Source organism: Piliocolobus tephrosceles, chromosome 20, assembly GCF_002776525.5.
Source record: "Piliocolobus tephrosceles isolate RC106 chromosome 20, ASM277652v3, whole genome shotgun sequence".
Classification (NCBI taxonomy): Eukaryota; Metazoa; Chordata; class Mammalia; order Primates; family Cercopithecidae; genus Piliocolobus; species Piliocolobus tephrosceles.
The window spans coordinates 8,536,112-8,556,746 of NC_045453.1; the positions used below are offsets into that span (position 1 = coordinate 8,536,112).

Here is a 20,635-nt window from a genome sequence, read left to right on the forward strand (position 1 = left end):
AAAAAAAAAAAAAAAAAAAAAAAAAGTTGTCCATTTGCATTCTAACACAGGCTTCTCTTATAACAAACTAGAGTACATTGGGTAGTACTGCTCTACAACAGGTAACAACCTGTTATAGAACATATTAAAAACTTCATTTAATATGCTACTTCTCAGCCCTGGGTCCGGCCAATCCACACCCAGCTACTAAGTTTGTCTTCCAACATACGAAATAATTTGAGTAATTTTTTTTTTCTTTTTGTTGAGACAGAGTCTTATTCTTGTCGCCCAGGCTGCAGTGCAACGGCGTGATCTCGGCTCGCTGCAACCTCTGCCTCCTAGGTTCAAGCAATTCTCCTGCCTCAGCCTTCCAAGTAGCTGGGATTACAGGCGCCTGCCACCACGCCCAGCTAATTTTTTTTATTTTAGTAGAGACAAGGTTTCACCATGTTGGCAAGGCTGGTCTCAAACTCCTGACCTCAGGAAATCCGCTGACCTCAACCTCCCAAAGTGCTGGGATTACAGGCGTGAGCCATCGTGCCCGGCCAAAAAACTAAAATATGAAATGCTGTCAAAGTGCAGTGTGGTTCAAGTGATCCAAACACTTCAAGAGGCCCAGGCCAGAGAATCACTTGAGCCCAAAAGTTTGAAACCAGCCTGAACAACATGGCAAGACCCTGTTTCTTCAAAAAATTTAAAAATTAGCTGGGAGTGATGGCACGTACCTGTAGTCTTAGCTACTCAGGAAGCTGGGGAGAAAAGACAGCTTGAGTACAGCAGGTCAAGGCTTTAGTGAGCTGTGATTATCTCATTGCACTCCAGCCCTGGCAACAGAGTGAGACCTTATCTCAAAAACAAGGCCGGGTGTGGTGGCTCACGACTGTAATCTCAGCACTTTGGAAGGCTGAGGTAGGAGGATCACCTGAGGTCAGGAGTTCAAGACTAGCCTGGCCAACATGATGAAACCCCATCTCTACCAAAAATACAAAAAGTAGCCGAGTGTGGTGGCAGGCTCCTGTAATCCCAGCTACTCAGGAGGCTGAGGCAGGAGAATCACTTGAACCCGGGAGGTGGAGGTTGCAGTGAGCCGAGATCATGCCATTGCACTCCAGCCTGGTGACAGAGATTCCATCTCAAAAACAAAACAAAACAAAAGGCAAAACCATTACATTTCAAACACAAGGAGAAAAGATAGGACGACAGTCTTGAGAAAACTATCAATGTTAATGAAGGCAAGGTTAAAAAAAAGGTCCTGAGAACATCCGACTCAACGTAATGAGTAGCAGTCACAGAACACAACAGCAGTATGCCATGCAACAAGAGGCTTTAAACACCATCAATAATCAAACTCTTAACCAGGAAAAAAATTACCTGTGATGCCTGTACTATGATTGGCACTCCTAAAACTCGTTGGCCAGTTAATCCTATTGCTAGAGGCACTGAGCTAACATCAACGAACTCCACATAAGCAATTCCTTTGGAACGTCTTGAATTTCTGTCAGAAATCATTCTCACATCTCGAACCTATGAAGAAAACACAGTTCTGTTTGTGCAACCATCCACTGTAAGCCATGCAGATATATTTCAAGGAGACAATGTTGAAGGATGAAGGCATTTTAAAAAATTTAATTGAAAAAGTAAATCTGTGGGACAATTCCTATATCCTATCTGTATCTTTGAACCAATTTGTAGTAACATTTATCAACTCCAATACTATAAGATGCAAAATTTGTTTGTGGAAACACTACCACATGGTACTAAATCAAATGAAATATTTGATGTTTAGATGTTTTCTCTTGCAATTTCTACCTACTTGACCTCCCTAAACAGGTTAAGATTACCTTTCCTACTGTAGAGAAAAACTCTTCCAAATCCCTTGGTCGAATTCTCGCCGCCAGCTGCATACAGAAGACTGTCCTTGCATCTCTTTCCTCAGGAGTTAAATTATCAATAGGTTCCCTGATAGAAGTAAAAAATATAAAATTAACTTCGTAATAGATTTTAAAATAATTTTTATCTATTTCTTCATATAGTTCAACAGTTTTTCAGGTGGTTTTTGGTTACAGAGATGAGTTCTTTGGTGGTAAATTCTGAGTGTACCTGTCACCTGAGCAGTAGACACTGTACCCTCACTCCTTTCCCAACTCCACACCAATATTTTCATCTTTAGAAATCAGGTCTTGCTATGTTGCACAGGTTGGACTTCAACTACTGAGCTCAAGCAATCCTTTTGTCCTAAACACCCCCAAAGAGACGGGGTTTCACCACGTTAGCTAGGCTGATCTCAAACTCCTGACCTCAGATTATCCACCTGCCTTGGCCTCCCAAAGTGGTGGGAAAACAGGTGTGAGCCACCACACCTGGCCTAAAATAATTCTCAAATATGTTCAGCAAACAGAATAAGCTGGCCGGGCACAGTGGCTCAAGCCTGTAATCCCAGCACTTTGGGAGGCCGAGACGGGCAGATCACGAGGTCAGGAGATCGAGACCATCCTGGCTAACACGGTGAAACCCTGTCTCTACTAAAAAAAATACAAAAAACTAGCCGGGTGAGGTGGCGGGCACCTGTAGTCCCAGCTACTTGGGAGGCTGAGGCAGGAGAATGGCGCAAACCCGGGAGGCGGAGCTTGCAGTGAGCTGAGATCCAACCACTGCACCCCAGCCTGGGTGACAGAGTGACTCCATCTCAAAAAAAAAAAAACAGAAAAGATATGAAACTAGTTTGTCATATACCCAAGAACATTTTCCTTCTTCTTTTTTCTTTTCTTTTTTTCCAGATGAAGACACCATGTTGGCCAGGCTGGTTTCAGACCTCAGGTGATCTGCCCGCCTCAGCCTCTCAAAGTACTGGGATTACAGGCGTGAGGCACCACACCCAGTCAGCCCAAGCCCATTTGCAGTAAGATCTATTGACCAAAAATGTCCATAAAGCTACTCAATGTAACTCAAATCCTTCTAAAGAATAAGGTTTACTGTTTCTTGTAATCACATCTTACACGGAATTAGTACAGAAGTCTACTAGCCTCACAATCTCACAAAGGGTAAAATTTTTCTTTTCTTTTTTTATTCTTTTTGAAATGGAGTCTCACTGTCGCCCAGGCTGGAGTGCAGTGGCGCAATCTCGGCTAACTGCAACCTCCACCTCCAGGGTTCGAGCAATTCTCCTGCCTCAGACTCCCGAGTAGCTGGCACTACAGGCATGTGCCACCAAGCCTGGCTAATCTTCTGTATTTTTAGTAGAGATGGGATTTCAATGTGTTAGCTAGGATGGTCTCGATCTCCTGATCTTGATGATCCACCCGCCTCAGCCTCCAAAAGTACTGGGATTGCAGGCTTCAGCCACCACGCCTGCCCCAAAAAGGGTAATTTTTCTAAAGCAAGGGTCAACCAGAAGCCTGACAGTTTAACCACAGTCATAAAACATATCACCAGACCAATCACAAATGCCAGACTGATCCAAAATCAGTGTAATGGATGATTATTTACAACAAAACCATGTAATTGTAAAGTGAAATTAAGTTTGACAATCACAAATGGCAAACTTGAAGTGAAACCTGAATGATTCTAAGAATTCTACTTTACAAATTCAGATAGTGTCTATTACCATCATCTCTGTTGCAAAATATCAATCAATATTTTAAGTCAATTCTTTAAGATGTAAGCCTAAACATGCTCTTTTCCATTTTTTGGACACTCTCAGGATGTATGGAGGGTGAGGGGTGGTCACTTCACCTGTAAGATTTGTCACAAAAGCTTTTTGAGATGCAGTCTCGCTCTGTCACCCAGGCTGGAGTGCAGTGGTGTGATCTTGGCTCATAGTAACCTCCACCTCCTGGATTCAAGCAATTCTCCTGCCTCTCCTCCCAAGTAACTGGGATTACAGGCATGCACCACCACATCTGGCTAATTTTTGTACTTTCAGTAGAGATGGGGTTTCACCATGTTGGTCAGGCTGGTCTCGATATCCTGACCTTATCGCTAAAGGTGTGGGCCACCACGCCAGGCACCAAGCTTTTAAGGCCGGGAGTAGTGTGCAGATTGCTTGGCCCTGGATTTCAGACCAAACTGAGCAACATGGCAAAACCTTGTCTCTTCAAAAAAATAAAAAATAAAAAACAAAATAAAATAAAATAAAATTAGCAGGGCATGGTGGCTGCACCTGTATAGCCCCAGCTACTCGGGAGGCTAAGTTGGGTGGGATAGCTTATGACCGGCCGTTAGAAACTGCAGTGAGCCATGATTTCGTCACTGCACTCTAGCCTGGGTGACAAAGTAAAACCCCACCTCAAAAAATAAAAATAAAAAAAAAAAAGCAAAAGCTTTTTGGACGGGCGTCTCAAAAAAGAACAAATAACCACAACGCTACCACCTGACAAAATATTCCTTGAACCAAAATGGTAGACTGAACAAATACAAGTCTTGGTCTGTCACCAGGCTGGAGTGCAGTGGCGCGATCTCAGCTCACTGCACTTTTGCCTCCCAGGTTCAAGTGATTCTCTCACTTCAGCATCCCAAGTAGCTGGGACTACAGGTGTGCACCACCATGCCTAGCTAAATTTTCTATGTTTAGTAGAGATAGGATTTCACCATGTTGGCCAGACTGGTCTCGATCTCCTGACACTGTGTGATCCACCCACCTCAGCCTCCCAAAGGGCTGGGATTACAGGCGTGAGCCACCATGCTCAGCCTCCAATTCTTAAAGAGTAAAATAGCCGGGCGCGGTGGCTCAAGCCTGTAATCCCAGCACTTTGGGAGGCCGAGACGGGCGGATCATGAGGTCAAGAGATCAAGACCATCCTGGCTAACCTGGTGAAACATCGTCTCTACTAAAAAATACAAAAAAACTAGCCAGGCAAGGTGGCGGGCGCCCGTAGTCCCAGCTACTCAGGAGGCTGAGGCAGGAGAATGGCGTAAACCAGGGAGGTGGAGCTTGCAGTGAGCTGAGGTCTGGCCACTGCACTCCAGCCTGGGCGGAGCAAGGCTCCGTCTCAAAAAAAAAAAAGAGTAAAATAATCCATGTAAACATTCAAGAACCTAGGAGTAACAATTCAAATCACTAAGACTTTTGAGATGAAACAGTTTTCCTCAGGACAGCCAAACAGTAAAACTTACTGTTACAACTACTTCTCCACATGAGGTATTTCAAATAACTCATTATTTATTAATTCCAAAGATAAATAAGTGTAAAGTTTTCTATAACTGCTACGTTGCCAACACAATGTCTGACACGAATATGCTAATTACCCAGATTTGATCATTACACTGCATACATGTATCAAAACATAACTGTATCCCATAAATATACACAATCATATGTCCATTAAAAATAAGAAATGCAAAAAAAGCTTATTTTAATTAAAACAGGAAAATAAGATCATATTAAAATAACTTTAGGTTGGACGTGGTGGCTCCTGCCTGTAATCCCAGCACTTTGGGAGGCTGAGGCTGGCAGATCATGAGGTCAGGCGTTCGACACCAGCCTGACCAACATGGTGAAACCCTGTCTCTACTAAAAATACAAAAATTTGCCGGGCATGGTGGTGCATGCCTGTAATTCCAGGTACTTGGTAGGCTGAGGCAGGAGTATCACTTGAACCCAGGAGGCGGAGGTTGCAGTAAGCCAAGATTGCACAACTGCACTCCAGTCTGGGTGACTGAATGAGACTCTGTCTCAAAATAAATAAATACATAAATAAACGAATAAATAAATAACTTTTCCTTCTTTTTAATTATATGAAATTAAAGTGAAAACTACTGAAAACTCAGTAGAAATTCACTTGACTTTAAAGTACTAGAACTGTAAAAGGAAGCAAAAGCAAGATATAATATGGTTCAAATTACTAAGTATCATCAAAGTTAACAGTACCATAAGCTGCAAAAGCTTTTTAAGAGCTAAAGGCTTTAAAGAAGAAAACTACCTCACAGGGCTCTTGTCTTTTCTGAATGGACTTTTGCTTCGGGAACGTCGTCTGCTGCAAAGTTAAAAAGTTTCAGAAGTTATCCAAACAAGTACAGCATGTTAGTTCCTTGAAAAACAATTTAAACAATTCAGAAGTATGTTTAAAAACCTTAATTTGATGCTATGAGGCAACCCAATCTTTCCTCGGATGGCACTGTTAAATTTTGGTCCGGAGCTAAAAAGGAAACACAAAATTACACTAGTTACAGGTTTAGGGTCTTGCTAAGATCGCATTCATGCGCTCTCCAGCAAGACTAACATTGTTCAGGCTGCTGCTTTTCCACCTCAGTTATGAAGAGGAAACAAAAATACTTAGATGTCTCTTAACTTTATCCCAGGCAAGCTGCCCTTGTATTTATCCATCCTGGACCACTGAGAGGTGCCAAGACCAAAGGTTACAGCCTCAAAATTTTTAGATTCTGAAAATGAACACACCCATTTTCAGACTATAAATATATTTATAAGCTATATATATATATATATATATATATACACAGTCTTGAGAATTTAAAAAAAACAAAAAAGAAAAACAAAAAACACACACACATATAAAAAATAAATCCTTCTGAATTTCCCTCACACCAACAGTAACTATGGTTAACAATTTGGTGTGTATCCTTCTCCTGGGAATGTATGTGTGTACACGTATATACGCAATTTTCATACAAGTCTTCTTTTTGAAAGGCTTCTTTTAAAAACTAAAGTGAATTCTTTAGTCATGCAACTTAGGTATTTTCCCATTCACCAGTAACTCTTAGACAGCATGACACCACTTAACACACTATTCAGTTGTTTGTTGCAAAATATTCCATCTTGAAGATCTGAAGGTAATTTACGAATTCTATTGAAAAATTTTGAGGACTTGTCATGACTAACAGAGTGTTTTCAAAAAGATCACAAAGGTAATTATTCTGTAATAACAGTTTTTGTAACTCTTTAAAGACCAGGCTAACTTAAAGGGACTAGCCAGTTGTCCCTTAGTGCCCATCCTGCTATCTTATTTCAGAAGAACAATGAAATAAATAAATATGTAGTGGCCTGTGATCCACACATTTGAATTAGTTTTCATGAACACTATGCCTATCTACAACATGCAAGTATTTCCAAATAAAACACTTTATATTAAATTGGTCCTTTGCAATTCAGACTAATGGTGATGACTGAGAATCATTTACTGGATGTATTAAAGTTCTCAAGTAATTAATTATAAGCTATTTTCTTTCCCCTTTAATTATAAAATACTCTCAGTTACAGCCTCAAACCCAACATAAGAACTAAGTAATTTTCTATTAAAGTAAGGCCAGGATCCCAGCAAACAGAAAGTATTCATCACTCAAAAGGAATTAAGCTAATTCCTTTCCCCTCATTTAGTTCATCCAGGTAAAAAGATTTAACATAATCCCATTTTAAGAATACTCAGAATCTTGATAAATGGGACAAAAGCAGAGAATTTCCTAATGCTGCACAGCATTCAGAATTAAAATAGCATTGTGGTCCCATTTTCAGCTATTAAAAAGTTAATGAAATAAGCAGCTTGGAGGAATCCAGCATCATACAGTTTAATTCTTTTTATTTTAAAAAAGATAAAAGAGCCAGAATCAGAATTCATGTAATGCCAAAACATTTCATGAATCCATTAAGTCCTCTGAGCACTTTCCATTTTCTTCTCATTCATTACCCATTAATAGCTTATCTGAAACTTGTTATCTCCTTAAAATGTTAGAAAACAAATGCTTAGCTTAGGGGGTTAAGTACCTTGCCCAAGTGATTCAGGTCTGTTTGTCTTTGAATTCCATCCTTAACCATTCAAATCTTAAAGTTAGAAGGGTTATTTTTAATATATCCCAGAGTTTACAGCAGTGTAACCTCATAAAGCATTAAAGATTGCTATTCAATCCTTAGAATTGTAGGTGATTAATATATTTAATAACTGTAATAAATTTGTTTCCAACTTTAAATATCCACATCCAAATTTCTAGTGATCTAATCTTCAAAACACTTTTAATTTAGAATACCTTTTACTATTAACAAACCTTAATTACAGATGAGCCCAAAAAAGAATCTTTATCAAGGAGCATACACAACAAATTCACAACTGGCCTGACATTTCAGCTGAAAACAGCCACAGTGACAAGATTTTTTACTTACTGTTAACTAAATATACATGTGTAACTTTGTATTCATCAGAACTTTACAATTTTAGGTAAATATGTATTTAGCAAATACTGTAACAGCCCAGACGCTGTTAAGCTTTCTCAGGTATTTGGGCACTACAATGTCATCTTTTCCAAGCACTCTAGTGCTTTCATCCAGTGCGCTGATTGGCATACAATTTAGAAACTTTTATAGTTTAACAGAAAATAATCAGTATGACTAGTAAAAGCAAATTTTTACTTGTCTATGCACTGTATTTTTCACTTTACTAGCATTCAATGCCAATATCCTTAATTCAGTATTTTTTAACCAATCATTAAAAAAATAAAATGTCACAATTCAAATCACTGAAGTTAATTGCTATCTGAATACCCAGAGAATAACCCTCAAACCAAAATCGTAACTATAGTTACATACTAAGGACTTCTGTAGCGGCCTCTAAATCTTCGATCTCGACTTCTTGAGCGGCTCCGTCGCCTCTCTTTGCTTCTACTTCGCTTTCTTTCACGGCTTTTACTCTTTTTCCTTTCTCTATCTCTACTTCGCTTGCGTTCCTTACTTTTGCTTCTCTTTCGTTCATGACTACGACTTCTGCTCTTGCTTTTTTTCCTCCTGAGAAGTAACAAATTCGCCATTATCATGCTTGCTTAGGAACCCACCATAATATACTACCTTTCATGGTCAGAATCATATTTTTATCCTTTCATAAATTTCTTTGGCTAGTTTTATTATGATACAATGCTACATAATCATACTAAAAAAAAAAAAAAAAAAAATCTGTAATCCCAGCATCCTGGTAGGCCAAGGCAGGTGGATCACAAGGTCAGGAGCTGAAGACCAGCCTGGCCAATGTGGTGAAACTCTGTCCCTAACAAAAATATAAAAATTAGCCAGGCATGGTACCGTGTGCCTGAGTCCCAGCTACTATGGAGGCTAAGGCAGGAGAATTGGAAGGCTAAGGCAGGAGAATTGCTCGAACCCGGGAGGCAGAGGTTGCAATGAGCCAAGATCCTGCCACTGCACTCCAGCCTGGGCGACAGAGTAAGACTCTGTCAAAAAAAAAAAAATTGCTACTTATGGTAAACAATATCCCTTTTGCCTTGTATTAACATTACTGAAAATCAGCAGACAAGACATTACTTGAAGGACACCATTCTCTACGAGTAGGAACTGCAATGATATCCTGAGTTAGCTACAGCTTTAAGAAGGAAAAGGGCTTGTTGGCAATACAAATCAAAATGTGAACCTTTAAATATAGTTTGTCACATAAAAGGCCAACAAAAGCATTACTGTAATCCGCAAGATACATTAATAAAACAAACTTACAATAGAATACGTTCACATTTAAGTACTACTACTGGTTCATTTATGAAAATTTTCATCAAATATAGTAATTTACCATTAAGTCCATTTTGCCCCCATTTACATATGGAAATATTTAATACGTTAAAAGGGTCACATAGACAGCAACATTTTGGTTTTCATGGGCAAAACCGTAATGACAAAGGACAATAAGAATTAATGCAGGCCGGTGCAGTGGCTCACACCTGTAATCCCAACCGTTTGGGAGGCCAAGGCGGACAGATCACTTGAAGTCAGGAGTTTGAGACCAGCCCGGCCAACATGGTGAAACCCCCTCAACCAAAAATATAAAAATTAGCCGGGCCTGGTGGTACATGCCGGTAATCGCAGCTACTTGGGAGGCTGAGGCAGGAGAATCGCTTGAACCCAGGAGGTGGAGGTTGCAGTGAGCTGAGACCATGCTATTGCACTCCAGCCTGGGCAAAAAAGAGCAAAACTCCATTTGAAAAAACAAAAAAACAAAAAAACCCAAGTGCAGTGGCTCACACCTGTAATCTCAGCACTTTGGGAGGCTGAGGCAGGGATCACCTGAGGTCAGGAGTTCAAGACCAGCCTGGTCAACATGGTGAAACCCCATCTCTACTAAAAAAATGCAAAAAGTAGCGGGTCGTGGTGGCACAGGCCTGTAGTCCCAGCTACTGCATAGGCTGAGGCAGGAGAATTGCTTGAACCTGGGAGGCAGAGGTTGGAGCGAACCAAGATCACACCACTGTACTCCAGCCTGGGCAACAGAGCAAAACTGTCTCCAAAAAAAAAAAAAAGAAAAAGAAAAAGAAAAAGAAAAAGAACTAACGCATTAAAATACATTTTGACATTCCTAGACTTGAGTATGACCATTTCAATACTTCCTGAAGTTACAATGAATATACCAGAAAATGGAGTATGCCATTTTTAAGCCAGTTTATAGAAGCCTGTGGGATGCAATCAAAACCAGTGATCAACTTGACCTGCACAGATCTTTTTAAAATCTCAAACTAAAAACCAAAAAAGCCAGTCATATCTTTCTGTTCACTTCTGTAGTCTTCACAGTATACCACCTATTCATAATTAAATCTTTTTATCTATACCTCTGTGTCATCACCCAAATTTTAGAGGTGCCTTCAGATATTTCAATATAAACTGAAACATTTCAAAATCAATTTATTCCACTAAAATGTCAATTTGTAGTGGCTTAATGATTAAACATTTTGACAATTCTGTATTCGGATATGTAATTGTTCATTCCTTTTCAAAGCAAAGTTACATATCACAAGAGCAACTGAGGTCTGCCTCAGAGAACCTGTAAGCAGGTCATCTTTAGAGTGCATTGAAAATAGAAAATGAAGACACCCACCTTCTGGAATCTTGAAACCCACACTCCAATCACAAGGAGATGTAGAGCTTTCCAAGGAGGCAGAAAGTTTGTCTAAAATTTCAAGATAATCCACCTGACTGTCAGAAATGTATATGCTAGGTAGCACATGACAGAAAATTAGGCTACACTCATTACTTATATAGAACTCATCAAAGCCACGCCCAGATGGGCAACAGGTAACACTCCAATTTTGTTGCCTGAAAAACCTAACACTATCTCTGTGGCACTATTCTAACTATAGAATTCTGTGAGATTTCTAATACCTAAAGTCCTAAATATAATCCATTAGGGAACAAGGTAAAAAGTAACTCCATCCCCCTCAAAAACAAAGTTTTTGTTCTGCTCATAGATGGGCTATAGCAAGAGAGGCAACCAACCTATTTACCTCTCATAGGACCCAAAACTTATTCTGCCAAGAGAAAACACTTGAAAATTGGACAGCTAATTTTAACTTAAGGTCTTCTAGGACTTTTTGTATAACCAAGTCCCCAACCACATCTGAAGGCAACCCCAGGCAGGTAAAAAGACAGCAACATATTAAGACATTCAGAAAATACAATCTTTTGCATAAAAGCCCAGAGAAAGCTATATGGGTGCAAGAAACCAGTATACTTCCAGTTTCAAAGGGCATTTATTACATGACCTAAAGAAGGGTTATCGAAATCCACACTAATAGTCAAATCCTGTTACAACTTAAAAGGGACTTTCCAAAGTCTTTAATGGCAGTGAAATTTTGTATTGAACATCATTGAAGTAAATGGTCCACTGGGCTGGGCCTTTGGACTTTTTGGTTATATGGCCTCTGCAGTAAAGGTGTTTTGCTATAACTGGATTTGACCTCTTCCATGTAAGAAGATCTAAATTTTAAATGCAAAGTATTCTGGAAAAAAAAAAAAATAGAAGTCATTTATACCAAAATTTATAGATAATCCACACCACAGCAGCCAATATATTTCAACTGTGTCACTTCAACGTTAAATTTTATTGAGTAATTCTCTAAAGAGCTTAACAGAATGGACACTGATTTAGAGTTTGCAAAACTGGTTACTTTAACAAATAATATTCCCATGAGAGCAAGCTCAAGCACTTAAGATGCATACCTTGACGTATGCAAAAACTCAGGTTTATAGCTCTTCAAAAAATAGGTTGACACCCAGTTTGTGTCACAATAAATTTTGTTCCTATTCTAGGATATAATGAAGTGTATGCTGAGAATCAAAATTACACAATTAAAAAAAAATTTATACTCAGTCAACTATTTCTCAGTACCTGCCATTTTTCTACTACCTAACAAACTATACCTCAATGTGGCTTTTAAGACAATGAAGTTTTAGAATGAAAAATGCAACATGGCACTTTCCTTTGGTTAAGAAATTTAATTTAGTTAAAGATTAAAGCAAAGACAGAATGTTTTGTATCTATATCTAAATACAAAAATTTTCTTCCAGGTAACTTTAAAATTAATTTGAAACATAAAGTTCCTTAAGAAAATAAGAGTACTGATTGAACAAAGGAGTCATTTACTTATCATCTATAATTGACAAGAAGTCTGACTGGAAAGTATTTTAAGATTACCAAAGTGTTTTGAAAGGATCTTCCCTTAGACAATCTCATGGTTAAAGAAATTGTCCATTCTTCTATTTCGTCCTGTGGGACTCCACATTAGATAAAGGCCACCGAATATCACACATGGAGAACCTGATGCTCAGCTTCCTTATAAAAGCTTGTAGCCTTAATCAGCTTATATACAGAATAAAAACAAGTAGAAACCAGAGTTGACCTTAGTGGCAAAGAGTGACACGAGAAAATGGTACAATAACGAACGTCTGAACCCAAAAGTCTATGTTTTTATCCTTCTGGCATTTGAAGTGAAATCTTCAGCTACTAGGCCTGACACCTAGATTGGATAATTTATGTCAATTTATATGGATATACCTTCCTGGGTTTTCTTTTGATTAGAGAACTGCAAAATAGAAACATTAGGAAACCATTACTGTGGCAGAAGGTCTAAAACCAGATGACATAAACCACGCCTCTGGTTGGTTGCCTCAGACCACATCAAGACTAAACCCAATCTGATCCCCACAATTTCTTGTGTTTGGTGAAGAACTATAAATGACTCCCATCCAAGCTTACACCAGAAAAGAGGAGGACGTTTTCTACAAATTACATCATTTTTAACCCATTACCACATTATTTTAGGGGAACTACAAAAAAAATACTGGCTTAGCAAGCACTGAATAATGTTATATAAAATTTTTCATCTATTTTATGAAATTTTATCAACCTACCTAACACAATGTAGTGAGAACGACTGAGGCATTTACTATGAAGCATTTAGGGATCTTAGGAGGAAAAAAGCCAAAAAGAAATCAAGTGGCTATTTTTCTCTCATTTTTCATTAATGTAAGGTCATAAGTATGACAGATTTTTATGTTTGAGACGGAGTCTCGCTCTGTCTCCAGGCTGGAGTGCAATGGCACGATCTCGGCTCACTGTAACCTCTGCCTCCCAGGTTCAAGTGACTCTCCTGCCTCAGCCTCCCGAGTAGCTGGGACTACAGGTGTGCACCACGATGCTCAGCTAATTTTTGTATTTTTAGTAAGAGACAGGGTTTCACCATTTTGGTCAGGCTGGTCTCGAATTTCTGACCTCAGGTGATCTCCTTGCCTCAGCATTCCAAAGTGCTGGGTCTAGCTTCTTCTATGTGGAGGACAGCCAAGTACGATCCCACAGGCAGTCTCTTTTAGTAAAGATGGGGTTTTGCCATGTTGGCCAGGATGGTCTCGATCTCTTGACCTCGTGATCTGCCCGCCTCAGCCTCCCAAAGTGCTGGGATTACATGTGTGAGCCATCGCGCCCAGCCCAGATTTTTTTTTAAGACAGAGTCTCAGCTGGATTCATGGCTCACAAGTGTAATTCCAGCACTTTGGGAGGCCGAGGCGGGTAGATGAACTGAGGTCAGGAGTTGAAGACCAGCCTGGCCAGGATGGTGAAACCCCATCTCTACTAAAACTACAATTAGCCAGGTACGGTGGCAGGCACCTATAATCCCAGCAGCTCGGGAGGCTGAGGTGGGCGAATCACGAGGTCAGGAGATCAAGACCATTCTGGCTAACACGGTGAAATCCCGTCTCTACTAAAAAAATACAAAAAAAATTAGCCAGGCATGGTAGCAGGCCCCTGTAGTCCCAATTACTGGGGAGGCTGAGGCAGGAGAACCCGGGAGGCGGAGCTTGCAGTGAGCTGACACTGCGCCACTGCACTCCAGCCTGGGAGACAGAGCAGTACTCCGTCTCAAAAAAAAAAAACAGTCTCACTCTGTGGCCTAGGCTGGAGTGTAGTGGTGCAACCTTGGCTCATTGCAACCTCTGCCTCTCAGGTTCAAGCAATTCTCCTACCACAGCCTCCTGGGGAGACAGGACTACAGGCACGAGTCTCCACCATTTAGCTACTTTTTGTATTTTCAGTAGAGACAGGGTCTTACCACGTTGGCCAACCTGGTCTCAAACTCCTGGCCTCAAGTGATCTGCTTGCCTCGGCATCCCAACATGCTGGGATTACAGCCATGAGCCACCACAGCTTGGCGGATAAAATGTTTTAAAATGGCACTATAAACTAATGAAACAATTTAATGTTTGCAACATGACCACATATTTAGAACCACTAACCTCAGAGCTAAAAGGAAACCTCAAAAACTGATAAAACCCAACCTTATAAAGTGCATCTCTTGGCTGGACACGGGTGGCTCACACCTGTAACCCCAGCACGCTGGGAGGCCAAGGCAGGCAGGTAACCAAGTCAGGAGTTCAAGACCAGCCTGGGCAATATGCTGAAACCCTGTTCTTACTGAAAATACAAAAACTAGCCAGGCATGGCGGCATGTGCCTGTATTCCCAGCTACTTGGGAGGCTGAGGCAGAAGAATCCCTTGGGCCAGGCACGGTGGCTCACCCCTGTAATCCCAGCACTTTGGGAGGCTGAGGCAGGCGGATCATGAGGTCAAGAGTTCGAGACCAGCCTGGCCAACAGAGTGAAACCCCGCCTCTACTAAAAATACAAAACTCAGCCGGGCGCGGTGGCTCAAGCCTGTAATCCCAGCACTTTGGGAGGACGAGACGGGCGGATCACGAGGTCAGGAGATCGAGACCATCCTGGCTAACACGGTGAAACCCCGTCTCTACTAAAAAATACAAAAAACTAGCCGGGCGAGGTGGCGGGCGCCTGTAGTCCCAGCTACTCAGGAGGCTTAGGCAGGAGAATGGTGTAAACCCGGGAGGCAGAGCTTGCAATGAGCTGAGATCCGACCACTGCACTTCAGCCTGGGCGACAGAGCGAGACTCCATCTCAAAAAAACAAACAAGAAAAAAATACAAAACTCAGCCAGGCATGGTGGCGCACGCCTGTAGTCCCAGCTACTTGGGAAGCTGAGGCAGAAGAATCTTTTAAACCCAGGTGGGGGCGGAGATTGTGATGAGTCCAGATTGCCCCACTGCACTCCAGCCCAGGCAATAGAGCGAGATTATGTCTTTTTAAAAAAAAAAAGGCTCACGCCTGTAATTTCAACACTTTGGGAGGCCCAAGTGGGCATATCAAGAGATCAGGAGATCGAGACCATCCTGGCTAACACAGTGAAATTCGGTCTCTACTAAAAATACAAAAAAATTAGCCAGGCGTGGTGGTGGGTGCCTGTAGTCCCAGCTACTCGGGAGGCTGAGGTAGGAGAACGGCATGAACCCAGGAGGCAGAGCTTGCAGTGAGCTGAGATCGCGGGGGGAAAAAAAAAGGCTAAGCGCAGTGGCTCACGCTCGTGTAATCCCAACACTTTGGGAGGCTACAGAGGGAGGATCATGAGGTCAGCAGATCGAGACCACCCTGGCTAACTAACATGGTGAAATCCCATCTCTACTAAAAATACAAAAAAAATTAGCCGGGTATGATGGCGTGCACCTGTAGTCCCAGCTAATGAGAGGCTGAGGCAGGGGAATCGCTTGAATCCAGGGGGCAGTGGTTGCAGTGAGCAGAGATCACACCACTGCACTCCAGCCTGGGTGACACAGCGAGACTCCATCTCAAAAGAAAAAAAAAAAATTCAAAGAATCACTTGAACCCAGGAGGCGGATGTTGCAGTGAGCTCAAACTGTGCCACTGTACTCCAGCCTGGGCTACAGAGCAAGAATTCGTCTCAAAAGAAAAAAAAAAAAAAGCGATCTCATCATATCTGTTACTTAAAACCTTTCATACACTGTTTTCTGTACTATAGTAGAGTTCTACAGAGTCACTCATCCAAATAAAGTATACAGATATATTCATAATTTCCAAAAACCCCACCCTGTTAAGTCTGGAGTTTGAAAGGCCTAAGATAATAAAAGCTACCTTAAAAAGTACTTAAGTATTCTGTTGCATCACTTCCAAAAGGGCCTTTGAGCAGCAAGGTGCAGAAATAATTCACAGCTTTGACTCCTTTGGCAATTTAGGGCAAACAATACTTTCCATGGCCTAATTATCACCTAATTTAACTCTCCCTTGTAAGATCAATAGATATAATAGTTTTATCAGTAAGATAACCAAATATTAAACCAAAGTTAACAAATTTAAAACAAGACAACCTCTACTACAGAACTTGTCACCAGATTGTCATGATGGACTTGGAGGGGAAGGTATCTGAAACTACATTCTGAAATCTAAGCAAAAATCCATAGTTCCTCCAAGAGTTTATCCCAAAAGACAAAGAACCAATTCTCTAAAAGCAGCAAAAAAAAGTTTCAGAAGAGAACTCTGTATACTTCAGCCACAGGAACACAACTTAAGGTCTAAAACCACAAAAAAGTTCACCACCCTCCCCCAGGCCCCTTCTTAAAACTTACTTTTTGCTACGCTCTTCATGGCCGTTGGCACTGCTCAACTTGTTCTCATCCTAAGCAGGGTTGATAGAAGAACATCATGAGGACGAAGTGGTAACATTTCAAGTTGTCAAAGGGTAAAGGGAACAGGAATAAGAAAATACAAAACAATTTTAAAACTAATTATTTATTTAAAGTTTAACATGGAAGGCTATAAAAAAATTTAGATGGGTATGTGTTTAACCACTTTGTTGCTTACATTTAAGTCATCAAGATACAAAAATAAAAAAATCTTTCCATATTAACATGTTAAATTTTACTTTCTTATATAGTTTAGATATTAAGTTATCCAGATTTACAATGTTGAAGTGGTTAAATATAATTTCCATAAAACATGAAGTCCTGTTTTGAGTTTTATTCCATGTGCTATGGTCCCTTTGGTCAGTACCATGGCTCTATTTCTGCCTAAGCCCCAAGTGGCCATGCTAGCAGCCAGCCACTATCGATTTCCTGTGACCGATGCCATTCCTGAGATCTTCGCCCATTTCCGTTGGAGGGTTGGGACTGTAAGAGCTTGATGCCACCTCTGTCACACATCTCGCCCTGAAGCAAACAGGGATTCACACTGCTTTAGTAATGTTGACTCCCAAGAACCCAAGAAAGTCAATTAATAATCCACCAAGTCCAGCCTAAACATTTCCTACTTCCATACCTGTTTACATGGACTTACATCCATGTTAAAAAACTAAGACACAAGAATCTTAACATTAAAACAGAAAGTAGCTCTTCAAGAGTCTAGGCATTACAAAATTACATACACTATTTAAATCTATCAAGAATTCATCCAAATTGGTACCACATGGTCGTGCTATACAATCCAAAACAAATGTATTATTTTTAAAAGGTTTAGCAAAATGTTTAAAGTTTGATTACATCAGCTATAGGAGTAAAGTGCTAACTTACAAAGCTTACAGTTTGTGACACCAGTGATAATGCATGCATACTGCTATTTTCACCACCAACTGGTGAAACAATGAAAACACAGTTTACTTTTACTGCGATACCGAAATGAGTCAAAGACTATATTAGCCAAAATAATTCCTTTGTTTTTAGTGTGAAATACTATATGGCAGGGCCTAGTTAAAAATAAAACAATATGGAGAACAGTAAAACAGTTATCAAGTGACTCTAAGCTGTGATACTGCCTCTTGTATTTTTTTTTTTTTTTAATTTCTATTCAGGGATCCAAGAATTTTAGTAATTATTAACTGAGTAGCAGATTGCCACTGGACTGTTTAAGATTTACTATCACCAGTCTTACATAGATACATAAATTTTAAAATCTCACCCATTTCTTCTTATAAGACTATTAGAAGATTTAACTTGCCACAGACTGGTTATGCTTTTTTATTCTTGGACCCCTGCTTTTTCCCAAACCACTACATTCACCTTTTTGCTATACCAAACTGGAGCTGGTAATTCTTAGTTGAGTCATTTTACCTAGGGGACCACGGTACAGCGATAAGTCACTCAATTACTACCTTATGATTGACAGTTCACACTGGAATCAAAGGTGAATTCATGGGAGTAGAGGTGAGATATCGTTAGGCAAGTCTACAAAGAGAGATAGATGGGCATTTATTCATCACGCTGAAGTGAAACTACTGCACAATATTATTACATCAATAGCATATATTTACTTTTGTAAGTTACACGTAATGCATCTCTGATAAGATAAATCAAGAGGGCTCCGGGGAGGTTAGTTTACATTTCAGCAGTAGTTTCGTGAATAATGCTAAATTAAGAAATTATAAACCTCACCGACATGTTTTTTCTCACCTTCTTGTAAGGAGCCTCAAGCATTGCTTCAATATCAATATCGTCTGCCATTTTCTCTAAACGCCTAGGAAAAGAACAAGACGATTCGGTGAGTAAACATTTTTATTTGTCTTTTTTTTTTTTTGATACGGAGTTTCGCTCTAGTTGCCCAGGCTGAAGTGCAGTGGCGCGATCTGGGCTCACTGCAAGCTCCGCCTCCCGGGTTCAAACGATCCTACCTCACCTCCCGAATAGCTGGGACTACAGGCGCCTGCCACCACACCTGGCTAATTTTTGTATTTTTAATAGAGACGGGGTTTCACCATGTTGATGAGGTTGGTCTCGAACTCCTGACCTCAAGTGATCCGCCTGCCTCTACCTCCCAAAGTGCTGGGATTACAGGCGTGAGCCACCGCGGCCAGCCTGGTATAATGCTTTTCAAATCGACTGAATTTTCTCAGCCGACACACTGGAAAACTTAAGAAAAACCTCCAAAAGCCCTACAATGAATGACTAAAGTGACACGCACTTTAACCAGGTTTGGCTTTTGTAAGTAAATCCAAAACGCCTCTTACACCAAAGACACGAAAATGAAGACTTAAATGTCCCATATTTAAAACCCTGCTATCAACTCCAAAAACAGAAACTGGGAGACCCGAACGAGAGCGCCTCTTTCCGCGCAAAAACCCACGCTGCCATTTTAGGGGCAAAGGGAAACTCCCTCCATTGGGAGGGGTTATGAGCCAAGGCAGCATTCAACTGGCGCCATGTTGGGAGGTCGCGGCGGGCCCAGGCCTCGAAGGAGACAGGTCACCATTCTACCGCGGCCTCTCAGAGGTCCCTGCCACCCCAAAAATCCAGACTCTACCCGACCGGAAAATAAGGGCGCGGTCACTGAAACAGGGCCGATTTCTCGAAAACCATCCCTCACCCCGGTCGCTAAAGACCGCCGAGAGCGCCCCTCAGCCCAAAAGGGAGCCAAACCTCGAGAAAGCTGGGATAATACGCGGCTCCGCAACGCCCCTGTACCTGCTCCGGCTTTCGGACGCCTGTGGTGCTCGTCTTCGGGAAGAGACTTCCGCTGCTGCTGCTGCTGCTGCTGCCGCTGCCGCCGCCGCCGCCGCTTCTGTTGCTACTGTTAAGCCCCTAGGCCCAGGCCGCGGAACCGCCCAGCCCGAATATCGGGCTCCGAGGACGGCCAGGCCCGAGCGAATCTAAAAAAAACAATGGAATTAGAGAAGCCCACGCGGGAGAGCAGGACGGCGGCTTCGGCAGCTCAGGATCCACCCCTGCGACAGTGACGGCAAGCTCCCCGAAATGGCGGCCGCTGCTTCCCTGTACTCACATTCACCAGCACACATACACACACACAAACACACGGGGCCTCACAGAGCCCTCAGCACGGGCTCTCGCGAGAAGCTGCCCCAAGCAGCAAATCGGAGAGGCCGAAGTATCGCGAGATCTAAGTAGGGCTCCAGCCACTGTAGCCCAATCTCGCGCAATGATTGCGCCATAGATATTCCCATCCCCCATTCAGAGAGGCGCGTTTCACTCCCACTTCGCGTAAGCACCTAAATCTCGCGAGACAGAGCGGGTCTCTAGGGCAAAGACAGTTGGTAGGCTACCTGTCAATCTTTCAGAGAAGTCCTCGCTGAGTGGAGCTCCGCGGTCGCCTCCCCCTCGTGGCGCCTCTTCACGGCCATCTGAAGATTCCCCCAGTACAGCCGACCGCCCCCGCTCCGGCCTCCTGGATGGCTGTCAAGGTCGCCATAAGGCATCCTAGTCGTTATGGGGATAGAATAAAACGGCGATCTTCAGATTATCCGCTGAGGGTGGAGACGAAGTGGAAAAGTGTATCAGAAGGCCAGAAGAGACCTTTAGGGGTGGGGGAGAGGGGGAGATAATAAAAATAGGTTTCCTAGTCATTTGGAGCCAATGGCGCGGTCTGCACTGTCGATCTTTGAAACAACCTTGGAAATAGTGGAGGAAAGCAAAGAAAAGGTGGAGAAGATAAACTCTGCTTCCCTTGGCATGGGATCAGCTTTGTACCCCGAATTTAATCACCTCTTGTCTCAGGGTTGCTACCGTTCCTTCAAAAAAGTTCCCCTTCCTGAATATTACTTAAGAATTTGGGGGAAAAAAAAAAGACACCCCACTAAAAAAACTC

The 20,635-nt window shown here is 41.7% G+C and overlaps 1 protein-coding gene across 9 annotated transcripts in view; it reads right to left on the bottom strand.

Annotated features, from left to right (window-relative positions):
* Nucleotides 1-19,901, bottom strand: part of RBM39 (RNA binding motif protein 39) — a 39,928-nt gene extending 20,027 nt beyond the window's left edge. For 2 of the 9 annotated variants that reach the window (XM_026455260.1, XM_026455261.1), the window contains exons 1-8: nucleotides 19,498-19,901; nucleotides 18,490-18,553; nucleotides 16,675-16,724; nucleotides 8,510-8,704; nucleotides 6,048-6,113; nucleotides 5,898-5,951; nucleotides 1,821-1,938; nucleotides 1,351-1,503 (exon numbers count right to left, since the gene is read on the bottom strand). In XM_026455260.1, coding sequence (XP_026311045.1) covers nucleotides 1,351-1,503; nucleotides 1,821-1,938; nucleotides 5,898-5,951; nucleotides 6,048-6,113; nucleotides 8,510-8,704; nucleotides 16,675-16,724; nucleotides 18,490-18,540 — 687 coding nt within the window. In that variant the 5' untranslated portion in view covers nucleotides 18,541-18,553; nucleotides 19,498-19,901. Of the gene's footprint in view, nucleotides 1-1,350; nucleotides 1,504-1,820; nucleotides 1,939-5,897; nucleotides 5,952-6,047; nucleotides 6,114-8,509; nucleotides 8,705-10,787; nucleotides 10,860-16,674; nucleotides 18,265-18,489; nucleotides 18,554-19,497 lie in introns of all 9 variants that reach the window. The other 7 variants (XM_026455263.2, XM_026455262.2, XM_026455268.2 and 4 more) reach the window with 6 other exon arrangements.
* Nucleotides 19,902-20,635: the final 734 nt, after the last annotated feature.